At 38.5% G+C, this 23,447-nt stretch overlaps 3 protein-coding genes across 8 annotated transcripts in view; all 3 read right to left on the bottom strand.

The window, feature by feature from the left end:
- Nucleotides 1-23,447, bottom strand: part of LOC114774179 (BOLA class I histocompatibility antigen, alpha chain BL3-7-like) — a 167,237-nt gene that overhangs the window by 22,320 nt on the left and 121,470 nt on the right. Inside the window, exons 6-8 of one of the 2 annotated variants that reach the window (XM_028966094.1) lie at nucleotides 16,909-16,926; nucleotides 16,700-16,775; nucleotides 16,309-16,613 (exon numbers count right to left, since the gene is read on the bottom strand). The exons of the other annotated variant lie outside the window; for it this stretch is intronic. Coding sequence (XP_028821927.1) covers nucleotide 16,613; nucleotides 16,700-16,775; nucleotides 16,909-16,926 — 95 coding nt within the window. The 3' untranslated portion in view covers nucleotides 16,309-16,612. Of the gene's footprint in view, nucleotides 1-16,308; nucleotides 16,614-16,699; nucleotides 16,776-16,908; nucleotides 16,927-23,447 lie in introns of those variants that run through there. 2 annotated transcript variants of the gene reach the window in all.
- On the bottom strand, nucleotides 909-8,908 carry LOC114774180 (BOLA class I histocompatibility antigen, alpha chain BL3-7-like). 2 transcript variants are annotated; one of them, XM_028966101.1, is made up of 6 exons: nucleotides 8,756-8,908; nucleotides 6,401-6,661; nucleotides 3,434-3,706; nucleotides 2,814-3,113; nucleotides 1,813-1,911; nucleotides 909-1,702 (listed from the first exon to the last, which is right to left on the bottom strand). In XM_028966101.1, exons 1-6 carry the CDS (start codon nucleotides 8,817-8,819, stop codon nucleotides 1,614-1,616), a joined length of 1,086 nt encoding a protein of 361 aa, XP_028821934.1. In that variant the 5' UTR covers nucleotides 8,820-8,908; the 3' UTR covers nucleotides 909-1,613. The 2 variants fall into 2 exon arrangements, with proteins under 2 accessions (XP_028821934.1, XP_028821935.1); XM_028966102.1 differs by lacking the exon at nucleotides 909-1,702 and adding an exon at nucleotides 2,450-2,471.
- Nucleotides 17,876-23,447, bottom strand: part of LOC114774181 (H-2 class I histocompatibility antigen, Q9 alpha chain-like) — a 31,174-nt gene continuing 25,602 nt past the window's right edge. For 3 of the 4 annotated variants that reach the window (XM_028966106.1, XM_028966103.1, XM_028966105.1), the window contains exons 3-9: nucleotides 22,748-23,020; nucleotides 21,280-21,579; nucleotides 20,593-20,691; nucleotides 20,419-20,482; nucleotides 19,321-19,588; nucleotides 19,075-19,232; nucleotides 17,876-17,993 (exon numbers count right to left, since the gene is read on the bottom strand). In XM_028966106.1, the coding sequence (XP_028821939.1) occupies nucleotide 19,588; nucleotides 20,419-20,482; nucleotides 20,593-20,691; nucleotides 21,280-21,579; nucleotides 22,748-23,020 (737 nt within the window). In that variant the 3' untranslated portion in view covers nucleotides 17,876-17,993; nucleotides 19,075-19,232; nucleotides 19,321-19,587. The remainder of the gene's footprint in view (nucleotides 17,994-19,074; nucleotides 19,233-19,320; nucleotides 19,589-20,418; nucleotides 20,483-20,592; nucleotides 20,692-21,279; nucleotides 21,580-22,747; nucleotides 23,021-23,447) is intronic. The other variant, XM_028966104.1, reaches the window with a different exon arrangement.

Here is a 23,447-nt window from a genome sequence, read left to right as displayed (position 1 = left end):
GACCTTTTTGCTGTTGTGTTCAAGGATGATAGTAGTAATCGGAGTAATTGGAAGCGCCGGTCTGAGTTCAGGTCAAGGTTGTTATCTCAGCTCAAGCACTCAAGGTTCTCCACAATCTGACCAATTACAGATGTATTGTCTACAAACTTGGTGATGTGTGAAGGAGTAGCTGGTGGCTATTCAGTTTTTTTAATTAGCTTGTTTTTTGTCGATTTAAGTTTTTCATCTTGTACTTTTGATACTGTAGTTTAGGTATATTTTTTTCTGTTCTATTCATTTTTGCTGCTCTTATCCACTTTCTTCTAAGAACCGGTCTAACCAGAGCCTGTTTGCATGAACTTCATTTCTCTCTTTCCTGTTCGCCTCCTCAGGCATGTGTAGACCCGCCCTGTCTGAGATCATGTTATAAAACTGGATTCATTCACTCAAGACTGATTTTAATGTTCTCTGGTGATTACTGGTGTCCCCCACCTTGCCTATTTTGGTTCTCACTACTTCAAATATCTGTACTATGCAATGGCTTTTGTACTTTTCTTTTCTTTTTTTTAACCAACCACATGCTGAAAATGCATACATTTAAAGCATTTTTGTAAATGTTTCTATGTGAATGTAAATACACAGGTATGTAAATGTTGCTAGCTGCAACCTCACATAAAATAGAAGAATGAACAACAGTTCTCTTGAAATCATGAATATGATCTGTCAGTTTTGGTTAAATTATAAATAATTTGGGGGTTTAGGGGTTCAGTAAAACACTTGGCCTTCAGGACCAATAAAACTCAAAATTTAGTTTTTAAAGAAACAAACTAACTACTTACTATATTACTAAATTTGTTCCATTATCTTAAAAGTGATTTGTTGATCAGTGTAAGTGACTAAACAGTCAGGCTAAAAGAGACTAGATTTTCAGTTCAGTAGCTTGATTTTATTACACAATGTACATCACACACGACCAAACACGTCTAGGCCAAAAAAATATGTAAACTAAACCCAACATACCTTCCTCCACACAAAGGCTAAAAGGAATGTTTAAAGTGAAAAGTTATACAACTGTATATTATAACTGTATTAAAGTGCAAAGATCCTAATAATTAAGAACCAAAATTACAGTCAGAAGAATAAACACCTTCAACCCAAATGAGAACTGAGGAACAAAGATGGAAAAAGTCTGGATGCAGGTCTTACTCTTCTTTTGATAAGTGGGGGAACTGTTCATAATGATCAACCACCCCACAGGATTTTGGTGCAACAAACTCCATATTTCAGGTACCTGTATGACTTCAGATAAACTTTAGATAGACTTTAGCAACATTTGTTTGCTGTGATGTGACAGGCAACACGATTTAAATGTAAAAGATCAATATAATGATTAAGGTTCAAGTAAAGTGATTGTCATTTTGAAGCAATGCACATGGTACACACAATGAAAAATTTCCTCTTCTTTTAACCCACCACCCTTAGTGAGCAATGGGCAGCCATGAATGGTGTCCGGGGAGCAGTGTGTGGGCTCTGCTTCCTTACCCACTAGGCCACCACTACACCCTGATGTACAGGTCCACATAAAGGTTTGCATGGAGCGACTGGCAGTACAAATTATATGAAATAATCTGCTGTTAAATTTCTGTTTGTTGCAGTCTCAAACCAGACTGTGATGCAGGAGCACTGAGTTGAGTGTAATACTCACGTCTGGCCTTCTTGTATCCTGTATAAAAGAGAAGAGAAAGTATTTTAGTATTTTACTGATTAGTAGTTTCCCCACATGACACCATGTTTGGTGTAGAAGTTACTGATGTTGTTTGCTGCGTCTCTCACCTGATCTTCTCTTCACAACCATCACAACACCAACAACCACAGCGATGAGAACGAGAGCAGCAACCACCGACCCAGCAATGATGAATAGAACATTATTACCTGCAGTAAAAGATTTGTGTAAATTACTTTTATACTGGACTGTGTGGAGTGTGTATTGGGTCAACATTAACATGTATTAATAATAATAATCTTCATTTAGGATGTCGCCCCCATGAATTTGGCTAAATGTTGCCAAAATAGCAGTAAAGTAAATCAAACAGTGTAGTATGAGTCTAGCTGTAATGTTTTTTTAGTTTTATTCTGTGTTTAATGTGTATTTTAAACAGCACCAATTATACATTCTTATTTGCTAATAAAGTAGATGAATAAGGACAGCCAGTTACTTAAACATGTCCAGTTTCTGTGTAGGGTTTATATAAATGTGTGTAAAAAGGTTCTGATGTATTTCTGCTTCTTTATTTGTGACAGAGACTGTCAGTAACATTCAAATCAGATTAATGGTCAATAATGGAGGAATAGAAGGGGGTGAGTTTGGAGGGCATTTATATTCTGATGTGAAATTAGCTTTATTGTCATTTCAGCTACATGCATGTTAGACAGTAAATATGAAACAAAACAATTAAACAAAGTTACATACTGACGTGTGCGACACAGACAATCTGGGCTCATAAAGCGCAGGCAGAGGACAGAGGCGGTGCAGAGTAACATATAACCAAAAAAAACATGTAGACAACAATGAGACAGAGAGTGATAAATTAGTGTTTTTTATTTTATTTATTAAGTAATTAATTCGCTCTTGTTATCATTATTATTGTTGGCTACTGTGCCTTTAACCGAACATGAAGGAAGATGAAGGAATAAAAGATCTTTAATTGTGTCCTCAGCTCCATACAGTGAAATGCTCTCCGACACACTTAGTCCTACACACTTCTATCCAAAGGAATTTACAAAAAGAAAACTGAAGATTCAATATTAGTGAAGAAGTCTAGAAGCTCCTGTACCTGGACTGTTGGTCCTGATCTTCTCATCAGTCAGGATCATGTGGATTGGGTCTCCACTCTTGTGCTCCACCACACAGGTGAACTGGTTCTTCTTCCACACATCAGGGGCCACTTTGAGTTCTGCACGTTTCTGGAAGGTTCTGTCATGGTTGGGCAACGTCTCATTCACATGTACATCTTCATGCAGGTCCTGTCCATCTTTCTGCCAGCTGATCATCACCTTATCAGGGTAGAAACCTGTAGCGTGACAGACCACTGGAGAGGAGGGGTCTGTCTGCAGCAGAGACACCTGAGGAGGGACTAGAGACAGGAATAGAGGAGGGGGACAGGGAGAGAAACAGGACGTCTTCATATCAGCAGATCCTCCAACAAACACTCATTTTATATTCCACAATCTTCAGATATTTAAATATGCATAAATTTATAGATTCCTGTGTACGTTTTGTCTCTGTTTTACTGTGTTGTTAGTAAATGTTATTCTTAACATTATCACGTCTACTGGATGCTTTTTGCTTATTTAATGTGTTTTTAAATGTAATCGATTATAAGAATATTTTCTGATCTTAATAATAACACATAAACAGTGTTTGTGTTTCTCGTTGTCCTGTGTGCTGCTGTACCTTTTCTCTCCAGACTGTACATTCCATAGTAAACATACTTCTTCAGCCAGTAAATACATTCATGGGTCAGGTAGTTCTTGGTATACTCAGCATCAGCTACATCCCATTTCTGTTTGGTGATTACAGCCTGTGGAACTGGAGCAACCCAAGATGTGCTCCTCAAATCCAGGTAGAGAAAATCTGCTCCATCGTAACCAAACTGCTCGTATCCGTCTGTAACTCCAGTCTCACCATCCAACTCACAGCCGTACATAAACTGTACAATGTGGATTCCTGTAAAGAGAAAATAAGACAGAAGGGGAGTTTATATCTGTGCCAGTGTGTGATTTTACTGTATTTACTGTATTTTCAGGGTGAATGTGTGGATCTTAGTCTCTTTATATATGCATTTGATAAAGATATTTCATAGTACAACTATGTTTAAAAGCTTTTCTTCATTTTTTCTTTCTTGTAAGAAAAGTCTCAAGGGTCTCAAACTGAAATACTGCTCTCTTAATTAAAAATTAACTCAGAACAAAAAACTAAAGTTGAATGATAAATGTTTGACGTTCAAAAACAAGCACAAAAGATCACAAATCTTCTCCTTCTCCTGGTGGAGTCAGGACCCTCCTGCTCCGGGTCTGAACAATAAAATGTCTTTTATTTGACTTCTATCTGTGAACGTCTCATCAATACACGACACAGACACACATGAAGAATCTGTTTCTCTCAGTTTCTGCTGCACATGAAGCCCAGATCAGCGCGTTTCTCAACCTTCTCATTTCTGTTCTATTTACCGGAGATTCTTTGTTTTTTTCCGCATCTATTTTAGTGAAGCTTCTGCAGAAAGAGGTGCTGTACGTTGTAACACGGAATAAAACACAGAGCAGCTGGCACTGTTATCTGTAGTCTGTGGTGGGGAGTATAGAGGGTGGGGTTACAGGGAATCATGGGAAAGTTTTATTCTGTGTTTAGAAACTTCTGTTTAGAGAAGATAGATGACAGGAGGGCTCTGTAATTCACACTGATAATTATTCATATTAATTAGGTCGGTTTTGCTTCTTTTTTTCAGCTGGACTTGACCAGCCTTATTAAAAATTGATGCCATTTTTATTTGTGATGATCATATTTACAAGATGCTTGTACAGTAAATGTTATGGATCATGTTACAGGATCACAGCAAAATACACGCGTTGCCTGAAGGTGCAGGTGATGATCTGAATGTTCAAACAACAGCAAATCAACAGCAGCAGCAGAACTGAGTCCAGACCAGCAGGACCTGACCACAAGTAGAGAGGATTTTATGGTCATTTGAGAGAGAGGTGGGGTGAAGGGTGAAGTTCAAGCACAAGAACATTTAATCTGGTCTCCAGTAGGGCTGTCTGAAAGTTTTTTAAACAGAAACATTGCAAACAATCTGTTCTGTAACCAAACTGGGAGTCTAAGAAATAAAATGTCTTTCATTTTACTCGCCCTGTTAAAAATGTGCGTGTACAAGTGTGAGTTTGTGCCTCTACATTTATAAGGAGTGAAGAGCTGAGTGTTTCTGGTCTCATGACTGCATTATAGAAGTAGAATCTGTCACCGTCTACAACGTTCAGGCTGAAGACGTCCTGCTGTGTCTGGAGTATTCAGCAGTAAAACCAGCGCTGTGCTGCTACTGAACTTCACGCTCAGCTGCTCCACGCAACGTGGGAACCGTTTCTGTTTCTTTTCTCTCCCACCTTTACAGCAGCGCTGTCACTTTATTCTCCAGCCACCGAATCCTGGTCCTGATTTACTTTTTAAATGGTGACTTATTACTATGAGCCACCAGTTATCTAATAAAAATGGCTGCGGTTCCGACAGTAAATTCTGGTGAATTTCACCCTTTCAAGCGTCTCCAGACAGTAACTGAGTCACTTGATGAAGCTGAAGAAAACGCTAAAAATGTTCATTTCCTCACATTATTCAGTAAATAAAAATGCTGAAGTTTTGTGTAACTTTCAATTCAGTTTGTCTGGTAATTTGTATTTTACTCAGACCAAGTGGAGATGAAGCTCTGAGTCTTCAGAGAGTTGATTTAACTAATCTTCTCTTAAATCTTCTGCTGGAGATAGGAATTTGCGCTACAGTTTTATACCTGTAAAATACAGTTTCAATTTCCTTGGAATTCAGATGCAATTTAGAACATTCAGATTCGGTTCATACAATTCAATTTCAGTTTCTACTGGCTCAAATCTCTGCCCATAGTTTGTAGTTTTGAAGGCTAAAGAAGATTAAACGTCTGTTAGAAAAGACTCAGGACTTGACTGCATTAGCCACAATAATATAAAGGTTCTGGATCATTTCTTGTTAGCCAAAAAAAGTTTCCCTATACTCTGTAATATAATCGCGTGCAGCGTTCTGCCGTACACACGGTTCTGGAAAAAATAGAAGCCTGTGTCTTGTAGGATGAGAGGAGGGTCACTGACTGAACCCTGCTGTGTTCCCACAGAAATAAAACCTCCCTTTTTGACACCAACTGGTGTGCATGGGTGACTGAATGCTGATGTGCATCCTTTACACCTACATTAATAAGTTATCTTTTTATAGTCAATTGTATTTCTCTTCTTTTAAATTCTCTAATGTCAGAACAACAGTCAGAAAACTGATTTGCAGTGTCAGATTTTAGTGTTTTATTATTATCTGGTCTTTTTATTTTAAGTGATTGTCATTGTGAAACACTGCAGCACTGTGATACAACAAAATATGTCCTCTGCTTTTAACCATCACCCTTGGTGAGCAGTGGGGACGTGTGTGGGGACGGTGCCCAGTGACACCTTGGAGGATCGGGATTCGAACCAGCAACATACTGATTAAGGTGCTGCTTCCTGTCTTGTCTTGTATGGTCATGGAACTTTGATAAACTAAAAATGACTCCATTCGAACTATATGTAGTTTAAATATGAGATATAACTAATGACCAAGATAATTATTATTTAAAACCAGGATTAGATTTCTACTCACCGCCTGACTGGTTAAAACGCTGCATCAGTGTACCGATATTGACTTTGTATACGGCTTCAGTTCCCTGAAAAATCTGGGTTTGTCTGGTCCAGTGTTCTGGTCCTACATTATTCTTGATCCAGTCCACCTTGGGAATCGCTTGCCTGATGTTACTGTCATAGTACATAAACTGTTCTCCATCCATCATGCCGACAGCAGTGAATTCTGGGAAGTTAATTCCCCGCGTCACTCCAGTGTAGAAGTACTGCAGGGAACGAGAACCTGTAAATAAATATTAAACACAACAAAAAAAATCAATAAAAATATCTAAATTACCCTCTTCTTCAAGGGGGATAAATATAACTACTGAATAATATTTTAGATACTAAAAACAATATATTCAATACTCCCTACAAAAGATTACTTATACTATTAAATGTAGTGTGTGAATAATTTGAAATAAAACACATAAACAGATAAATAAAATACAAATAGCTACTGTATGTTCAATAAATATTAACATAGTGGGCATCTAAATGATGGGTTTGGCTGACAGCTTCAGATCTCAAGACTGTCAAGCAACAATACTGATTCATAATTTAATAATTACTGATTATGGGTGGTAGTAACCTAGTGGGTAACACACTCACCTATTAACCAGAAGACCCAGGTTCAAATCTCACTTACTACCATTGTGTCTCTGAGCAAGAAACTTAACCCTGAGTGTCTCCAGGGGGGGGACTGTCCCTGTAACTACTGATTGTAAGTCGCTCTGGATAAGGGCGTCTGATAAATGCCGTGAATGAAAATGTCGTGACTGGACTTGAGACTTGACTCGGACTTGGAAGTTGTGATTCATTCATTTCGTGGAATTATTTATGTAACCGAGCAGAAGGCACACTGTACTTCAGACATAACTACTGTAACTACTGATTGTAAGTCCCTCTGGATAAGGGTGTCTAATAAATGCCGTAAATGTGAATGATTCTGATTGGCCACAGATGCATCAAACCTGCACAGGTATGTGAAGTAGGAATGTAAAATCAGCAGTACTCAACACATAGCGGACTATAATTTGCTGAGCCTTGGCAGAAATCCATCTGGCTCCTTCTGAAGTGACCACTTTTATTTACCAGAGGGTAACAATTTGATTTACAATCACTAATTTTCTGAATAATTGAAGCTCTTCCCTTGCAACCATATGGGTATTTGGGTCGTAGTTTTCTAGTTTTTCTCTGTACTTTGAAAGTATTTGGAACCAAAGTACTGTGACCCACTTACATTCATTTAGCCAACAATTTTAACAACAACTGACATTTACATTTACAGCATTTATCAGACGGCCTTATCCAGAGCAACTTACAATCAGTAGTTACAGGGTTAAGTTTTTGGGTTTGGGTTAAGTGTCTTGCACAGGGACACAGTATTTGAGCCTGGGTCTTCTGGTTCATAGGCAAGAGTCTTACCCACTAGACTACTACCACCTACCAAATTCAGGCTTAGGAAACATAAAAGTACTGCTTAGTTCAAAGCGTGTGAAGTTTATTTGGAGGTTAAAATCCTGCCAAAATGCCATTGAAGTTCCCATGAGCAAAGTCCATCCCCACACACACTGCTCCCCGGGTGCCTTTCACTAAGGGTGATGGGTTAAAAGCAGAGGTCACCATGTGCTGTACTTGCTGTGTTTCATTTATATAAACACAAACCCCCTGACTGCTTTTAAAGACCAGAAAAGAAAAGACGAGAATGAGCAGGATTGTCATTTTGCCAGATGAGTCAAATGCCCTAAAACGACAAGTTCATCAGGGGTTACACTCATTAGACCAGTAGAGAACCCTGTGGAAATTGGTTGTATCTTCCTGCATTCATTACAGTTTACCAGTGACCAATGATGATTGTAGAGAACATCAGCGTCACTTAAATATGGGCAGAAGTCAGAGCTTCAGGTTTCTCACTGCAGCTCCTCCCACATGGAAGAGGTTTCACATACTAGCGCGGTTCAAATGAAGTTCTTATAAATAATAATGTTTACATTTTTGTTATTGTTATATGATGATAAACTATGAGCTGCAGTCACACAGTGAGCAGCCAACAGGCCACATTATATTTAACAAGACAGGCCCAGACAAGGACGAGATGTGAACTGAGTTGTCAAGAAACCCCGGAAGGAACATTAGTCCACCACCCATACCAAGCAACACCAACAGTCCCTCCCACCAACACATATCTAAACTGTTCTCCACTTTATTTTAGATCAAAGACCAGAGTGTGTTGTCCACTCACAAGAGCATAAAAGGTTAACAAAATATTAAAACTCCACAGAGAGAAAGAGAGAGACATTTATATGAATGTTGAACCATATATAAAACCACAAACCTCCTGATGCAAGATCGATTTTTAGGACCAGAAGGGAACAGATGAGAATGACCAAGATTTTCATTTCTCACATCGCCCTGGAATGATCAGATCCTCATGGGTCACAGACGCTGGACCAAAATCTGGGGAGAAGATAGAGCCGCAGGTTTCTCACTGAAGCTCCTCCCACAACTTTGTGCTCATTCCAAGCTGCCATATACATTACATTTGTCCACCAATGGGAAGCTCTGGCTTTTTAACTAATATTTTTTAACTACAGGGATGAGAAAAGGCACATTAAACAAATGACAGCTATGGTTTAATCCCACTGCTTCCCTGTGCTAAACAGAGGACAATATTAGAGAGATTTTTACTTCACATTCAAGCAGGTTATAGACTTCTTTTTTTTCTGTGAATGATTATGTCTCCTATGGTCACTGAATATATTTTATATTGCTTTATGTATTTCTTCAAACCTGCAATGAGGCATCACTGGGTGTTGTTTGAATAACAGCAGATGAAGTTGTAAAATTATTATATTACATTTATTATATTCATATTAGTGGCATATTTAATTTTTTACATTGTAATGATGATAAAAATATGAGTGGCAGTGCAACAACCTTCACTGGATGCACACAACCGACAGCAGAAGGCTGGTTATTCAGTGCAGGAGTGTGTGAATGAGAGATGAAATGCAGCCACAGAAGCAGCAGGAAAAAATTTCAAGAGAGCGTCTTCAAACATGACAAACTCAGACAAATAATACCAAAAGCAGCTAAAAAGCTTCTGTTCCAACAGCACAGACTTGTCTGGACAGACTGGCATTAAAAAAGAAGCACAGAATGTAGATTAGAACAACAAGAACCATTACTGGTTGCATTAAGATCATCTACATATGTATTACAGTCACTAGTCAATATTAAATGAAATAAAACATGAAACATAACAAAAGACAACTAATTTAGACAATACATAATGATTCACCAAGTAATCCAGTTGTCATGATCCAAACCGGCAGGGGTGACTCCGAATTTTAAAATGTACTCAACAAGTGGTGAAAATAGTTCTAATAATGACAGCAGCCAAAGCATCTCGATCCACAGCTCGAATTAGACTTGAAGGCAATGTGACAGGGCATGTTTAAAACTATTTGATCATGTTACATTAAAGATTTTTGGGGGAGAACTGTTCCTTAATTTAAAAATGCAATCAATTGGCTTTTTGTATAACATTTTTGTATTACATGTTTTTATTACATATACCATTTTATTCATCATGTAATATATAATACACGCAAAACATTTTTCAGCTGGGCAAGACAAAAGTTTCACTTCACGCTGTGGCCATTTTTAGGTAAAGGTGTTAACACATCTAATAATGAATTTCCAGAAAGCAAAAAATATGTCTAAATTAGACATAAAATGCTGTAAATGATAAAAGGGTGTGTGGTCATGTCATGACAGGGGTGTGTGGTCATGTCCATACTGTTAAAGGCCCCAATTACCCTGACAATATTTATGAAGCATCTGAGAGTGATTAAGCTCCAAAACCACCACAAATAACCAAACCAGGAGCACCTCAGCGTTATATCAGTCCTGCTGTGTGTTTCTCTGTGTTGTTCTGTGTGCTGCTGTACCTTTTCTCTCCAGACTGATATTCCCAGACCGAGGAATATTCCCAGATACTTCTTTATCCACTCAACACAATCATGTTCCAGGTATTTCTTCCAGTAATTAGCTTCAGCTCCATTCCATTTCTGCTTGATGATTTCTGCCTGTGGTCTTGCAGCAACCCAATCAGTGTTTTTCAAATCCAGTCTTATAAAATCTGCTCCATCGTAACCATACAGACTGTATCCTTCTGTAGCTCCAGTTTCATCATCCCACTCACAGCCGTACATCTGCTGTGAACTCCTGAGAGAGAGAGAATTTTAATCAGTAAAAAGCTCTATGATCATCATTAGTTTTCATGTTTGTAGTTTTGTCACTTTCTGAGTTTATGTATTTACTGTAAATAATTTTTTTTTTAACGTTAATAAATAACTGCAGTTTTAGTTTCATGTTTGTGATTATATAAATCTGTCATCTAATACGTTACTGTGTAAATTCTGTATAATTATTTAATTATAAATAAGAAGATGAAGATATGAAGAGTTTATACGACCTCTTGGGGCAGTCATGGCCTAGCGGGTAAGAAAGTGGACGGGAAGATTGCCGATTCATAAGTCCCAACACACTGCTCCCTAGGCGCATGTCATGGCCTGGCTATGCTGCAGTGTTTCACAAATCGCTTCACTTTCACTTTATACTGGGCTTCTTTTTACAAAGAGATCCAAGCACTTAGACAAACGTCCACAGCAAGAACAAAGTTACTCACAGGGGAGGTTAAACACTGTGTGTTATACCTCAGCTGTGTGAGGAACTGTGAGAGAAGCAAACGTTTAACATTTTGGAAAAAGGTGTCTTTAATAAATGTGTTTTGTGTATTCATTATAGTATTCTACATAAGTACTTTATTCTTGTCACACCAAGGAGTTTGATGCATGAGGCTGTGAACAACATAATGATATTTAATGAATATAAACACAAAGCGAACACCACGGGTGTCATGCCAGAGTTATGCTGGGGAAGGATGATGGATGGCAAGGTGTCAGAGGAAGAACAGTTTATTTGCAAGGAAACAAAAAGCCAGGGAAAATGTCCAAAAAACAATAAACTAAGCCACCATGCCAGGCGCTGAACACAGGGAAGGGGCGGAGTCCCACTCGACCCTCGGGCTCTCTGGCGGGCTGGGTACGTGTTGGCCATGACAGAATTATTTAGTTTAAATTGAAGGTAACACTGGAATCCTTGAAATACAAAAGTGAGAAGTGGTAAAATGATATGTACGAAGCAATTACAATTAAAACCGACAAAATTAAGGTGAGATTTCTGTGTCATTTCACAAGATAAAAACATCAGACTTTTCCTACATTACAGGGTTAACTGCTGTTGCTCTTTCTATACGATTTATGAACTGATGAAGAACTGGAGGTTGTAAAAGAAAAGTGTCTACCTCATTAATAATATTTGAGTGTATATGGCATTCTTCTCATATATTATCTAAATATACTATGTGTGGAGTATTTTAATGTTGTGCCTCATTTGCATATGATCTCGAGTTCAAAAAGGTGCCCAACTCTTGACCAGCCTCTGGTCTGCCGTCTTCTGCTGCTGTCACCCAGCTTATTTTCAGCAGCTGGATAATGGGCTCATTACTGCTAACTGTAAAGGAAATTTTCTCCACACAAGGAATGAAGGTGCAGACCACGGGAGAAGTTTCCAGATTCCTTTATTGAGAAGATCTCTGTGCGCTGCAGGATGTTCTGAAAAAGTTCTGCTGTCTGTTCTCTTTTTATTGTGGGCAAAAGTGTGTGGAGCCCTGGAGACCAACTTCAAATAAGACATGGAGCTTCACCAAAACACAACCTGTTTCATCTCAGACAAGAGATGGAAGTGGGGTTTCCCCATGCGAGTGGAACTAGTTTGGCATGCACAACTGTGCACCTGCCCACAACTGAACACACAACATTAAAAAATGTAAAAACATGAAGCTGAAAGCGAAGTGTTTGTCATTGTGAAACACTGCAGCACAGCACACGGTGACACAACGAAATGTGTCCTCTGCTTTTAACCATCACCCTTGCTGAGCAGTGGGCAGCCATGACAGGCGCCCGGGGAGCAGTGTGTGGGGACGGTGCTTTGCTCAGTGGCACCTTGGCGGATCGGGATTTGAACCGGCAACATTCTGATTATGGGGCCGCTTTCTTAACCGCTAGGCCACCACTGCCCCTGCACCTTACATTGTAATTTTAAATGATCAGATCTCAGATAAACATCAAAAGATAAAAAATAAATATCAATTTAAATATTTTGACATTTAAGTGAGTTTAGTTAACCTGTCACGATGGGCTGGACATGGCAAGGAAGGAGGACGCATATGCACGATGTCACAGGACATGGGTTTAATACATAAGGCAAGAAACAAGGGAACATCAACACGCAATGACGGCGAACAGACACGAACAGGATAGTTTTATACAATTATATAAATATACAGCAGGTGAACACGATCAGGGAACATTACACAGGACGAACATGAAACTCCGGTCCGGACTCCGGATCCGGAGTCCCCTCTGCCGGGGTTACTTCCGAAGTAACCTTTTTACTCTATGTCATGCAATGTGATAATAATAGAATATGGTTAAATAATATGACTCTCTCAGAATGTCAGTGCAGCCCTGGATCCACCTTTTGATACAAACAAAACTACAAAGCTGAAAATCTTCTCTTCTTCTCTAAATCTTCTCTAGAACTTTCATGAGGAAAGTTTACAAAACCTTTACAAAAACGCTGACAAAAAAATTCAACAGTAAAATATAATAAATGGTCTGTCATACTGACAGTTTTCCATAGAATGTACGGTGTCTTCACTTCATTTACTAGACACATTTGTACTTATAGATGTGATATTTATGAATGGAATTCTCACATTCTCCACATCGCTAAAATACAATCACTTGTACAATTTAAGTGAGTGTTATTTGTGTGATGCATAATTTGCAGGTGAAGTTGTGTAGAGTGTCCGGTATAAACAACACAACTCATGGTCTACAACATAAATACAGAACAACAAAACAGATGCAGCATGATGGTCAGTATTTCATCATTTCATCATTTTACAGTTCACATGTATTTGGTAAGATGGTAGCTAGTTGTTGTGTTTCAGTTTCTCCACTTCAAGGCGCTAACGGTCCTAAAGTTCCTGCTGTTCCCTGCAGGTACTTTCCATACAACAAAGAACCAGTCTAACCAGCACCGATACAGACGACTTCTCTATTTTCATGTCCATACCTGCTCTGGTACAGACTTCCTGTGTATTCAGGTCCCTGTTCTTTCTAGGTGTAAATAGTTAGATAAAGATGGCTTGTTTTTAATATAGGAAATATTTTGATAATCTTTATAAAAGACATTTCTTTTGCAACAAATTATAATTATATTGCTATCAAACAAAGCAGAACGATTTCCAAAATCACCGTCCAGCTCTCTGTGGTAGTAGCCTAGTGGGTAACACACTCGCCTATGAACCAGAAGACCCAGGTTCAAATCCCACTTACTACCATTGTGTCCTAGAGCAAGACACTTAACCTTAAGTTGCTCCAGGGGGGGACTGTCCCTGTAAATACTGATTGTAGTTGCTGATTGTAAGTCGCTCCAAATAAGGGCGTCTGATAAATGCTGTAAATGTAAATGAACTATAACTCTGAACTATAATGAACACAGAAAGCCCAACCACTTCATGTTTAGAGTTGCCCAGGACTCCAATTTAGCGTTTCCTTCAGGTCACATTTTGTAATTTAAATCAATTTACACAGAACAGAGTGAAACTTAACAAAGCATAACACACAACATGAAGATTAATTTTTGTTTTAAGTGCTTTATTTAAAACATACAACAGAGGAAATAATTATTTGATCCCTGCAGATTTTATAAGTTTGCTTAACATGCTCTCATTGTTGTGTTTCTTATTACATTCTTCAAGCTTTTTGCAGTGTGGCAGGACACGTTATCCAGCTGAAAGAGGATTTCATGTGGATTTCATGTGGTTGTGTACTTGAACTTTGTGAGCCAAAGTGATGTCAATGCATAGACTTCCCACAATGCAACATGGCGCCATGTCTTACCCACACCTGGCAAGCATTGAAGTAAAATAAAACATAATTCTTCAAACCAAGACACCTTCCACTGCACCATGATCCAGTTCTGATGCTCACATGGCCACTGTATGATATTTTGGTGGTGGATACAGGTCAGCATGACTGGTCTGCAGCCCACATACACAACAAACTGTATGTTTCTGCATTCTGAATTACAGTAGATCTTCTGACAACAGACCAGGCCGTGTTCCACATGTGCATCAGTGATCCTGTCACAGATTCACCAGTTTTTAATTCCTGCCTTATAGATCCCACTCACTGCCAGGTTTAACTTATCAAGATGAACAATCATACTCAGTTCATCTGTCAGTGGTGAAGTGTAGAACAATTCATGACCTGAAGATGTGTCACATTACACAAAGACAAGGAAAGCAAGAGAAAAGAAAAACATTTATTTGAGAATAAAGTCTCATAATATTTCAAAAACACGTAAAACCAATATTATGTAGCACAACTTATTGTGGGTCTGTTGATTGATGGTTGTGTTTTTTGTCTGGTCATGCGGGTCTGATGATGTGTTAGAGGAACTTCCTTTTGTCAGACATGCAGCGTACCATTCTGTGGTGCCGAACCTTTCTTCAGTCATGAAATTGAGTGTCTGAAGACATTTTTGCTGTTGCTGTTGTGTGAACCCACAGGTGTGGGTGTGAAGAGGGAATAACAGGTGACCATTTTTTTCGAGTTCTTCTTTACAAAGTTAATGAGTTGTTGTTTTTTTTCAGTTTTTCATATTGTATTTCTGATACTGCAGTTTTGGTTTAGGTTTTTTATTCTATTTATTTTTGCTGCTCTTATTCACTTTCAGATGCGACTATACATATTTCCCACTTCTGGGACTATTGAAGAATTATGTTAAGTGATAAATAAACTTGTTACTTAACAAAACACCCACCCTGTGTAAATTCCCTGCTGCCCAACTATACACTCATCCCAGGACGTTCTACACACCAGGGGTCCCTGACCTGGCTTCTATCCTGATTCATGACCCTCACCCAGTATTGAACCTGGGCGTCTGACAGTAATATAATGTCAGGTTGTCGTGTTTCAGTCTTGCTCCTGCCCCACCCAGCAGCATAGAACCGGTCTAACCAGAGCGTGTTTGCATGAACTTCATTTCTCTCTTTTCTGTTCACCTCCTCAGGCATGTGTAGACCCGCCCTGTCTGAGATCATGTAAGAAAACTGGATTCACTGACTGGTTTTAAAGTTATCTGGTGATCACTAGTATGAAAATGGACAAGAAGAATGTTTATATATTATCATAAATTTTTATGCTTGATTCATGTTTACACTAAATTACTACATTTTTACAGTTATGATTGTAAATTAAGTAGGTATTTTATCCTATCTCATGGGTCTCCGTCGTCCTGTCTATTTTGGTTCTCACTATTTTAAATATCTATCTACAATGGCTTTTGTAAATTGTTAATAAACCACATGCTGAAACTCATTTGTGATTCATACTTTAAACCATTTAAGTAAATGTTTCAACATGAATGTAAATACACAGGACCAGGTGTGAACGTGGACATTTGTATTACGTGTGTCTTGCAAGCTGCAACCTCACATAAAATAGAATAATTAACAAAAGTTCTCTTGAAATGAGTACAATCCCGCCAGTTTTGTTTAACAGATAAATAAGTTGGGTGTTTAGGCATTCAGTAAAACATTTGGCCTTCGGTACCAATAAAACTCTAAATGAGTAAAGAAGCAAACTAACTACTTTTAAAAAATTTGTTCCATTATCTGAAAACTATAAAGTTTGTGTTTTGTTGATCAGTATAAGGGACTAAACAGTCAGGCTAAAAGAAACCAGATTTTCAGTTCAGTAGCAGGATTTTATTACACAATGTACATCACACACTCTAGACATATAAAATACGTAAACTAAACCCAACATATCTTCCTCCACACAAAGGGAATATTTAAAGTGAAAAGTTATATACATCCAAAAACTGTATTAAAGTGCAAAGATCCTAGTAATTAAGAACAATATAAAATTTAAAAGAACAATATAATGATAATTTGATGTACAGGTGTAGGTCCAGTCACCAAACCAGACTGTAATGGAGGGGCACTTAGTGGATTTTTTGTCTGCAGTGTAGAACTGGATCAGTAGTTCCTGGCAAACAGAACACAGTTCCTCTATAAGAACGTTTGTGTTAAAGACTGAATATGAACACCAGTAAACAAATTGAAATAACTTACTATGTGACCAGAGGCTCAGCAGATGTTCCAGAGCCATCAGACCCCGTATCAGAGCAAACAGACGCTGGAGGAGACGCTAGATGAACAGAAAATGTTTAGTTTAAAGCACAAACATACAGATATTAAGTTACACATAAGTCATGTTTAAATCGAGGTTAACATTACTGATCTTAATATTACGTAATTTCTGAGATGATTGCAATACTCACTTTTTGTCTTCTTGTAACCTGTATAAAAGAGAAGAGAAAGTATTTTAGTATTTTACTGATTAGTAGTTTCCCCACATGACACCATGTCTGGTGTAGAAGTTACTGATGTTGTTTGCCAGGAACATTATTACCTGCAGTAAAATATTAGTGTAAATCACTTTAATACTGGACTATGTGGAGTGTGTACTGTAATAATACAGTACAGTAATACAGTATACTAGAATGTGTGGAGTGTGTAATAATAATAATCTTCATTTAGGATGTTGCTCACCTGAATTGAGCAAACTGTTGCCAAAACAGCAGTAAAGTAAATCAAATGGTGAAAGCTGAGTCTAGGTGTAATATTTTAGGAATATAATTTTTTTTGTTTTATTCTGTATTTAATGTGTATTTTGAAACAATTACACATTCTTCTTTCTTCATTCTTCTTATTAATCTACTTTATTAGGCAGTCAGTTACTTAAACGTGTCCAATTTCTGTGTAGGGTTGGTATAAATGTGTGTAAAAAGGTTCTGTTCTATTTCTGCTTCTTTATTTGTGACTGTCAGTAACATTCAAATCAAATGGTCAATAATGGAGGAATAAGGGGGTGAGTTTGGAGGGAATTTATATTCTGTTTTTATTTTACTAAATAAATAATTAATTAATAATTATTAATTAATTATTAATTGTATCCTCAGCACCATATAGTGAAATACTCTCCACCACACTTTGTTGTAAACTGGTCCTGCACATTTCTATCCAAAGGACATTAAAGCAAGAAAACTGACGATTCTGTCTAGAAGCTCCTGTACCTGCACTGTTGGTCCTGATCTTCTCCTTAGTCAGGATCATGTGTATTGGGTCTCCACTCTTGTGCTCCACCACACAGGTGAACTGGTTCTACATCAGGAGTCACTTTGAGTTCTGCACATTTCTGGAAGGTTCTGTCATGTTGACAACGTCTCACCAACATCTACATCTTCATGCAGGTCCTGCCCATCTTTCTGCCAACTGATCTTCACCTTATCAGGGTAGAAACCTGTAGCGTGACAGACCACTGGAGAGGAGGGGTCTGTCTGCAGCAGAGACAACTGAGGAGGGACTAGAGAGAGGAAGAGAGGAGGGGGACAGGGAGAGAATTTGAAAGAGAAACAGGACGTCTTAGCAGATCTTCCACAACACAACTCTAGCACCGTTACATTTTGTCATAAGATTTTCAGACATGAGTGATTCTTCACCGGCTTCTACAAAACAGGGAGGCGGCTTTTCTAATCCTCCAGCCCTACAAAACTACCTCCCGGTGTAAAGTTACATTAAATCCCCATAACACACACACCCTGAACCCCAACAGAACACATGTACCCGTAACATGGTTAACTATTTGCAGACTCTGGGCGCGCCCGTCCTGTCGGCACGTATCTCACCTGCAAGGCATTCTGGTCCCAACTCATTGGCCGGGCTCCGCCGCCACACAATATATTGTATATGAAAACAGTATGCGAGACGTGTAATATGTCCAAATTCATAGTAGGGATGCACCGAAACCACATGTTCTAAAGTACTTGTACTCATTGAAAGTCCGCCGATACCGAGGACCGATACCACGCTCTGAGAAATGTATGTGTTTGAGCGCCGTGTAAGGGGTTAATCACAGGCGCGAGTGCCCGCTGCAGCAAACTCTGAGGGAAGAGTTCAGGAGAAAAGAGTTCGATCAGGGCAGAAATGGTCTTATGAGGTCGCAAGGAGCCGAGTCGTGATGACGCATGTCATTCAATGACTGAGTGGCTGGCAGTGGCCATCTAGCCAATTTATAGGAGTCACGTTACCTCGTTTTCTGTGATGGAATCATGTGACAGACATGTTGTTTCTTTTTAGCCTGAATTAGATTTAATTAGATCAGATGAATATATATTACCTGTTTATTTTAGTATGATCATTACATATATAAATGATTTTTTAATAGCTAATAATAATAATTTAAAAAGCATTTCCCTAGGGAAATGTTATATTGCAAAAAATATTGTTATCGCAATATTCAACAACAATATCGCATATCTTCCCAGTATCATGCAGCCCTAGTTTACGAAGCCAAATTAGACAATTATAAGAATATTTTAAGATAAGCATCTTAATCATTACATATAGACAATACCAGCAGTTTGTCGTTCTGTGTGCTGCTGTACCTTTTCTCTCCAGGCTGCTCTTCCCATACTGAACATACTTCTTCAGCCAGTAAATACATTCCCGTGTCAGGTAGTTCTTCATAAATTCAGCAGCAACTCCAGTGTTTTTCTGTTTGGTGATTAAAACCTGTGGAACTGGAGCTACATAAGTTGTGCTCCTTAAATGCAGTGAGATAAAATCAGTGTGCAGTGATGGCCTTGCGGTTAAGGAAGTGGCCTCGTAATCAGAAGGTTGTCAGTTATTACCTGCAGTAAAAGTTCAAGTTTGAATCCCGATCTGCCAAGGTGCCACTGAACAAAGCACCATCCCCCACACACTGCTCCCTGGGCTCCTGTCATGGCTGCCCACTGCTCACTCAGGGTGATGGGTTGCAGAGGACAAATTTCATTGTGTGCTGTGCTGCTGTGTAACTTAAAAAATCTGCTCCATTGTAACCATATATCTCGTATCCATCTGTAGCCCCAGTCTCATCATCCCACCCACAGCTGTACATCCACTGAAAAGTGTGGATTCCTGTAAAGAGAAAATAAGCATTTTTCTGGGTGAATGTGTGGGTGTTTGTTTGTTTATATATGCATCTGATATTAAAGATATTTCATGGTACAATACAACTTATGTTTAAATGCATTTATTTCTAAATACTCTTAAGACGTTTTTATAGTTCTACATATGTGCAGGTAGGTCTTCTCCTGCTTGGGCATTACTGCCTGGCGCACCTCCTCTACTGCCTATAGATTTGCTGGCTGCAGTGTCATCAGCCAGGCAGTGGCGGTTTTTGATTTGGGCAACATGGGTGGTTGCCCAGGGCGGAATTGTGGCATTTTTTTTATTCATGATTGCATGGTCACCCTTCGGTTTTCTATTCCCCATTTCAAGAGATTCAAGAGAGATTTATTGTGAGTACAGTATACAGTATACCGTGTATTGAAATACTGTTTCACACAGACAGTGTGGAAAAAAAGTATATTAATGTGTGAAGATTAAACCAGTTGAGAAAAAACATGGACGTTGTGGTGTGGGAAGCTGGCGCAATATCTAATGTTTTATGCACATGGTAAACTTAGACACTCACAAACGCATTGGGCTAATTCTGTTTAAAAATATTGTGAGAAAAGAGGACAGTGAAGTGTACAGTAAAATTGTGAATTGTATTAATTGGCAATTTTAGTACATCATTACATCCTCATACCAGGTATACAATGCACATGTATGTGTATGGATATATGTGTGTATTTTACTTATTAATTGTATCATCTGTTTTAATCTACAATGTGCAGAAATGGTTTATGATTTTCATTAAAGACTGAGGTTGCACATCTTTAAATAAGATTGAAACAACTTACTATCTATGCAGAGGCTGAGCAGCTGCTTCATCAGTGTAATACTCACGGCTGGTCTTCTTGTATCCTGTATAAAAGAGAAGAGAAAGTATTTTAGTATTTTCCTGATTAGTAGTTTCCCCACATGACACCATGTCTGGTGTAGAAGTTACTGATGTTGTTTGCTGCGTCTCTCACCTGATCTTCTCTTCACAACCATCACAACACCAACAACCACAGGGATGAGAACGAGAGCAGCAACCACCAACCCAAGAACGGTGACTGGAGGGTTATTGCCTGGAGTAACATTAATACATTTTCATAATTATGTTAATTTCACAGCTTCTTCATCAGACTATTTCTAAATTAGCCTCAATGAATTAATCAATTAAGCTGTAGTTCAAATCCATTTAAGAATATATTTTTAACATGCAAAATCTAATTTATGTTTGAACAAGATCACCAGATTCTGGTTGTGTCACTTGTAATTGAGTATTTTTGTCATTTTTATTATTGGTTGTATTTGTGTGATTTCTGTTTAGAGGAGCTGGTTGAAATAATTTGTCTCATTAGTGACAGACACTGGAGGTATAGAAGGGGTTAGTGTGGAGGGTGAAAAATGTTTGAAAAAAAAAATTTTTTATGCTTTCTGGGCTTCATTAGAATATAACTAAACATTTTAAAATGAAATATGAGAATGTAACAGGAGAATAAAGGATCAAAGGCATTTATTTAAATCATTTAATTTTGCACAGTGTGATTCTCTCTAACCAACTAATTTGTTTTAAAATGTTCAAATACACACATTCAAAAACACAAGTTGTTGTAATAACTTAAGTTCCTGTATTAATTAAAATTTATGTCTGCTGCTAGAAGATCCTGTACCTGCACTGTTGGTCCTGATCTTCTCCTCAGTCAGGATCATGTGGATTGGGTCTCCACTCTTGTGCTCCACCACACAGGTGAAGTGGTTCTTCTTCCTCTCATCAGGGGTCACATTGAGTTCTGCACGTTTCTGGAAGGTTCCGTCATGGTTGGACAACGTCTCACCAACATCTACATCTTCATGCAGGTCTCGTCCATCTTTCTGCCAGCTCATCATCACCTTACCAGGGTAGAAACCTGTAGCGTGACAGACCACTGGAGAGGACGGGTCTGTCTGCAGCAGAGACACCTGAGGAGGGACTAGAGACAGGAAGAGAGGAGGGGGACAGGGAGAGAATTTGCAAGAGAAACAGGACGTCTTAATAGATCATCCACAACACAGCACCGTGACATTCTGTCATAAGATTTTCAGACATGAGTGATTCCCGTTCTCTCTCTTTTCAGCCTGCCTGTAAAAATATTTTTATATAAATAAACAGACCTGTTTTATTTCTGAATGATTATTTAATGTGTCTTGGAACAATGTTTACAATAGTGCTGCACGATTAATCTAATCGCGATGTCAGTCTGTGCGATTACATGAACGCAAAAAGCTGCGATTTAAATGATTAGTACATGGATTGGATCGGCAACATATCCGATCCATTCTCTCATTCTCTCAAAGTTTGCGAGCTGACTGAAGTCTCACTTCAGTCGGATGTGACGTGTTTGGTCACATGACTTTCGATTCGGAGACATATGGTTAGACGCCGCATGACGCGCTGCATTGTACGTCAACGTTGCCCCCATATTGTGATAGGCTCTGCTGTGGAGTGAAGCATATACATGTCTATGGAGAGAAGTGCATAAAAATGCCTCACTCTTGTGCTGCTTGGGGCTGTACAAACCGCTGTACGCTCCAAACCAGATCCCGGGGGATTACATTTCATAGGTAAGGCTGGACAATTGTTTTGAATATATTTGGCCATTATAAAATCCCGTTTTATAAGTCTTAACCTTAGCTAAGCTAGGCTAAGCTAGCGAAGCTATGCATTCCTGTGTTCAAGTCAGCCTCCAAACAACGTTTTGGTTAAACGTAAGAACTATAATATGGGATTTTATAATGGCCATATATAATCAAAACAGTTGTTTAGTCTTACCAGGGTTTGTCGTTTGACATTAACGTAAAAGAGTTTTTTGTGATTTATTTAATTTTGTAGAATATTGTATTTTGAAAGCACTGGGCATTTCAGGTTGTTATAAGTAGTTTGTTTGTTTCACTTTGAAATGACTTTTCATTGAAATACAAGCAAGTGTCCTTTATCATATCGCAATCGCATGATTGATCTCAATAATCGCAATATGTCTCTTTCCCCAAATCGTGCAGCCCTAGTTTACAATGTCAATGTAGACAATAAAAATAATATTTTAAGATGTATAACATATAGACAATACCAGCAGTTTCTCATTGTTCTGTGTGCTGCTGTACCTTTTCTCTCCAGGCTGCTCTTCCCATACTGAACATACTTCTCCATCCAGTAAATACATATCTGTGTCAGGTAGTTCTTCATAAATTCAGCAGCAACTCCATCTTTTTTCTGTTTGGTGATTACAGCCTGTGGAACTGGAGCTACATATGATGTGCTCTTCAAATCCAGTGAGATAAAATCTGCTCCATCGTAACCATACTGCTCATATCCATCTGTAGCTCCAGTTTCATCATCCCACTCACATCCGTACATCCACTGAAAAGTGTGGATTCCTGTAAAGAGAACAGAAGCATTTTTTTTGCTTATAGACCTCGTATTGGTGTAGAGGATGCCATCATCTACCTGCTGGACCAGACTCATTCTCACTTGGACACTGTTGGGAACACTGTGAGGGTCATGTTTTTTTACTTCTCTAGTGCTTTTAACACTATCAGACCATCACTGCTGGGGAATAAGATCACTGAAATGCAGGTAGATGCCCCACTGGTAGCTTGGATTACAGACTATCTAACATATCAACCACAGCATGTCCATCTGAAGAGCTGCCGCTTTGACAACATCTTGAGCAGATTTATTTAAATCATCTTTAATCATCTTCATGCTCCCACTTGAAAGCTCACGTTTCCCATCACTGTCTATGCTAAAAAACGCTGAAAATCTTCATTTTTCATTAACTTTTCTTCATGTTATTTAGTAAAA

This window comes from Denticeps clupeoides, unplaced genomic scaffold, assembly GCF_900700375.1.
Source record: "Denticeps clupeoides unplaced genomic scaffold, fDenClu1.1, whole genome shotgun sequence".
Taxonomy (NCBI): domain Eukaryota; kingdom Metazoa; phylum Chordata; class Actinopteri; order Clupeiformes; family Denticipitidae; genus Denticeps; species Denticeps clupeoides.
The sequence above is the reverse complement of the archived record's forward strand: the minus strand, read 5'-3'. Positions and strand labels throughout refer to the sequence as shown.